Source organism: Coffea arabica, chromosome 3c, assembly GCF_036785885.1.
Source record: "Coffea arabica cultivar ET-39 chromosome 3c, Coffea Arabica ET-39 HiFi, whole genome shotgun sequence".
NCBI lineage: Eukaryota > Viridiplantae > Streptophyta > Magnoliopsida > Gentianales > Rubiaceae > Coffea > Coffea arabica.
In genome coordinates, this window is record NC_092314.1 from 10,896,313 (window position 1) to 10,901,033 (window position 4,721).

General features: G+C 38.9%; 1 protein-coding gene across 1 annotated transcript; it reads left to right on the forward strand.

Annotated features, from left to right (window-relative positions):
* The first annotated feature begins 1,116 nt into the window (after positions 1 to 1,116).
* On the forward strand, positions 1,117 to 2,675 carry LOC113735553 (uncharacterized). Its single transcript, XM_027262550.1, has 3 exons — positions 1,117 to 1,650; positions 1,836 to 2,067; positions 2,224 to 2,675. The coding sequence occupies exons 1-3, from the start codon at positions 1,117 to 1,119 to the stop codon at positions 2,673 to 2,675; spliced, it is 1,218 nt and encodes a 405-aa protein (XP_027118351.1).
* The last annotated feature ends 2,046 nt before the right edge of the window (positions 2,676 to 4,721 follow it).

Consider the following 4,721-nt stretch of genomic DNA (forward strand, 5'->3'; position numbering starts at 1 on the left):
TAGCATGACTGGTTCGGTCTGTTCACCGTCGAAGACTACACATCGCCCAGTGGATGTTGATTCTGAGCTAAAGGCCGCGTTGGCACAGCTCCTCGCCTTGAATCTAGACATAAATGTGCATTTGGGCGTTGCTGATATTTTGCGAGATTCTTCAGAGCGGGCGATCTGGAATACTTGCACTACTGATACTGCTCGTCTTGCATTTGTGAGGCGCAGAGGGTTCTTACCCCCCGAGTAGATCGAGACCAGTCCAGTTTTATTGTAGTTACGCTTATTAGAGCTTGTTAATTTCCTATGTTTTCCTCCCTGCTCTGCCATTTGAGTATTGAGTTGGCAGTAGGTTTGGTATGAGTATGACTATGCCTTAACTCTAGTAGCAATCATGCCATTGTATCGGAAAACTGTTTTTCATTATTTTTTTCCTTCTTTTTCCGCACACGCTTGTATGAAACAATTGTTTATTAGATTTTTATATTGCCTTTAATTGTCCAAAATTATTAGTGTCGCATTTAACTTATGGAAGTTAAGTGCTTTGGTTATAGTTACAGCTGCTCGGGTTTTAAACTTTTCTATGTACGCAGGGGTTAAGCTTGTTACGTTTATTTCCATAACTTTAATATGCTTATTGGTGCATTTTTGTAATATCTCCTATCGCAAGCAGGATGTTAGGTGTCCTGTGTATCCATCCTGTGTGTACTCCTGCAATCCATCTTTAAACTGGCCGTGTTTCAAAGTGTAGAAGCCACTTTACTGTACTTCATTGATTAGCTATGATGGGTTGTTAACTCATATCCCATTACTATGCTGTCTTATGGTTGCATGTAGTTCTAATTTGATGGAAATATAAGATCGAGATTGGAAATATATTGCACTTATATAGAAAATGTCTATCTGCTTGCATGCATGGGAATTATTGGGTGTAATCCATATGCACTATGAGTCTAGAGGCCAAATCTTCTACATTCATTAGTGTTTCCAGTTTATTTTTTGTAAAACTGTATTCGATTGATATTGCATTTCCATGTGGATGCAGGTTGGCTATTTTCTGGAGCTCTAGCAACAGTACGTCTCTGCAAACACTAGTCTGGACATCATTCTGAAGGGTTATCTCAATTGATGGATAACGAGCTGCACGTTCAGGGTGGACAATTAGACGATGAGACGGATGATCTTGACCTCGACAACATACTCATGGAGGTCATTCTCATGGGAATGGTTTTCTTTGACCCCAGACTGAATCGTGTTTCAAGAAGGAGAAGAATCCGAGATAGTGCACTCTCTGGCAGGGATTATGTACTTGAGGTGCTAAACGGCCATCCGGATCGAATTATTGAGAATATGCGCCTCTCTGTGCCCCTGTTCCTACACTTGTGCGACATCTTGGTTGACCGGGGGTACTGGCACGCATATCCTTCTCAGAGGGTTGGGGTTCATGAATCCGTTGCCCTAACTTTAATGTGCTTGAGCCATGATGAGCGTCATCGGGTTTTAGCCGAGCGTTTCCAACATTCCACGGAGACAATTGATCGGCATGTAAGAAGAGTTCTGCGAGCATTGGTGCGACTCGGTCGTGAATTTGTTAGGCCGAGGGATGTTGGTGAGACACATCCCCGAATTTTGAACAACGGACTGTTTTACCCGTGGTTCAAGGTAAATACACAAACACCCAATTCTTGGTAGGACTATGAAGTTCGTATCTAATCTTTCTGGTAATTTGTCTTGATAATTTTTTCATATATATGAATAGAACATTGTATTCATGCTAAAACATCCATATGAATAGTTTATTAGCTGATACTGCCATGACTTTGAGTAATTTGCCTCAAAATTCATAGGATTGCGTCGGTGCCTTAGATGGAACCCACATCTCAGCTTGGTGTCGAACAGAGATAAGCGAGCGGTACAGAAATAGGCACGGTGGCCTGTCTCAAAATATGCTTGCAGCTTGTGATCATGACATGCGTTTTGTTTATGTTCGAGTCGGTTGGGAGGGCAGTGCACACGACGCCAGAATCCTTCAGGAAACACTACACCATCCAAATTCAGGATTTCCAATGCCACCTCTAGGTATGCACACCTTTTATATAAAGGTTTGTAGTAAAACAAGTGATTTTCATATGTGAGACTTGCATAGATTAATAGACTTTTTAGCATTGCTTGAAGGTTTGTTTAGTTATAAAGTTTGAAATATGCTGACATGGATTTGGGGCTCTCACATGTTAGGAAAATATTATATGGTGGATGCTGCCTACACTAACATGCCCGGGTTCATGGCACCGTTTAGGGCAGTGAGGGGCACGCAGCATGAGCGGGCCGCTAAAGCTTTATTCAACCGACGACACGCTTCTGTTAGAAATATTATTGAACGAAGTTTTGGGGTTCTTAAGAAACGGTTCCCGATACTGAAGGGTCCAATGCAGAACTATCTCATAGCAACTCAGAACAATATCGTGCTTGCATGTTGTACTCTCCACAACTTCATGAGAGATTATGCGCCTAACGATGAGTACTTCGATGAAGAAGCTGCCCTCGGAGCCCAACTAGATCTCCAGGAGGGAGGGAATGAAATCCATGAAGCCCAACCCATCGATATGTCGCAACAGGGTGTACAGAACTGGAACGAAAATCGGCGGGCAATTGCAGTTCATATGTATGTGAATCGGCACGGTGCTTAAAGAAGCTTATGTCTAGCGTGTAGTACTACTATTTAGAAACTTTGCTTACTTCCTATAATTTGACAACCAAACAATTTGTCATGTTATCTTATTTGTATTTACAAAGGTTAACCTTTGGGGAGGTACTAATCGGATGGCCTAGTTCCAGCTGTGGCACCTTTAATCAAGCCTAAACTTAATATGCAGCTTTTTATGTGCCTATACCATGTCTTATTCAATAGCTTGTAGTTATACATGGCGTTGAGACCAGAATTGGTTGTATCTTGTGAATATTTATTCCAACTAAGGTGCAAATCATGGTTCGAATATGTGCAACAGCTTTCCAGTCGATCCCAAATTATTTCAACAAGTCGAGTCCAAATTTTTCCATCCCAACTTCTTTCGGGAAGGAGAGCGTATGGAATGTAGATGGCGAGATTTTACAAGGGCATCAAATTTCTGCTCAAGTAAATCGAGGCCTTGGTAGTTTATTTGCTACCGGCCCTGAAGTCTAGTCAAATGGCACATAAATGAGCCATTGTGTAGTGTATTTATTTGTAATGAGCTTTGATGTATTAAATTCCAGGTTAGTAAAATTTTGTAGCATAGCTTTCACAAGGTTCTAATTTTGACACGAATTCTTATGCAATTTTGATGAGCCATTGAAGTTAAAAAAAAAAAAAAAAGGTGTTTTTGAAATACAGGTCAATCCAAATGCAGATTTTTTCAAATACATGGAGTTTTTCAATCCAAGCGACTATACTTGTTTTTCAAAAACTGCTACAGTAGAGTTTTTGAAATACACCTCCAAAAACAGGGAATCCAAACGCAGCCTATAATATATTATATATATGTATATATTATAATATATAATAAATATAATATATATAAATATTAATTATATCATTGTATAATTATAATATGTAATTGGATTTGTTTCTTGGAATCAAACTTGGGAATCGGACAAAACCCACCAAAATACTAGGGAATGGAGAAACACCAAATTTTTAGAAATCATTCCAAGATTTCAATTCCCATTCCAGTGAACCAAACACCATTTATGGGGTTCATTCCATTCCCCGAATCCGATACCTTCTTACCAAACGCCCCCTAAGTAACCTCATAAGTTTACAATCTCTCTTTTCATGAGTAGCCTATCATATTGAACCCAAACTCACAAGCTTATCCTCAAGCCACCTTGATACTCAAGGCAAGTCTATCATTTCCATCTAAGTCAATTTCTTCCTTAACATCTAAATTGGATCCACAACCCTTACCAAGCCCCTATTTGTCCCTACCTCAGAGCTCGGTCGAGTCACTGCCACAATCCAAGTTTCAAATCAAAGAACCCAAGTCATGTATTTTCATTGTTAGTAGTTTATTCTTGTTCTAATTGTGTTAACGATTAGATTACAACATACTTTTGTTTGTCTTGATCACCAATATGTTAAAGTTTGAGACACAATTCCAAGTGTCAAGAGGGACTGGGGTTGCAATCGAATCGAATTAAATTTTTACATAATTGAGCCAAGTTTCACACTGTTTTATCAAATTCAAACTCGATGAGCTCTCAATGTGACACTCAAGTTTAAGCTCAACCTCAAGTTTGAGCATAATTGAATTCGAATTCACGACATATTCTAAAAATATATAAAATAGACATTTCACCTTGACAAATATAAAAATGTTGGAAACGTATGTGTAGTTTCACTATTAATAATGCTATTAATAATATATATATATATATATATATATATACACGCGTGTGAACTAGTTGGATGAGCCAACAAGCAAGCATCAGTATTTTCATCTTGTATATATATATATATATATATACACACACACATACGCGCTTGTGAACTAGTTGGATGAGCCAACAAGCAAGCATCAGTATTTTCATCTTGACTCTATAACTCAACTTGATTGGTTCAAACTCGACTCAAAATTTGACCAGGCTCACGAGTCAGTTTGATTCGCTGCAACCCTAATTGAATATGATTGTTTGAGTGAGATGACTCAGAAGTCAGAAGAGTTAAATGTGGTAGGTCTTATGCACGACTTGCTAAA

Bases quoted from the DNA above. Each gene is read 5' to 3' on its own strand.
- LOC113735553 (XM_027262550.1), top strand. From the start codon at position 1,117: ATGGATAACGAGCTGCACGTTCAGGGTGGACAATTAGACGATGAGACG. The intron at 1,651-1,835 runs GTAAATACACAA...CAAAATTCATAG, and splicing joins TGTTTTACCCGTGGTTCAAG to GATTGCGTCGGTGCCTTAGA. The intron at 2,068-2,223 runs GTATGCACACCT...CTCACATGTTAG, and splicing joins ATTTCCAATGCCACCTCTAG to GAAAATATTATATGGTGGAT.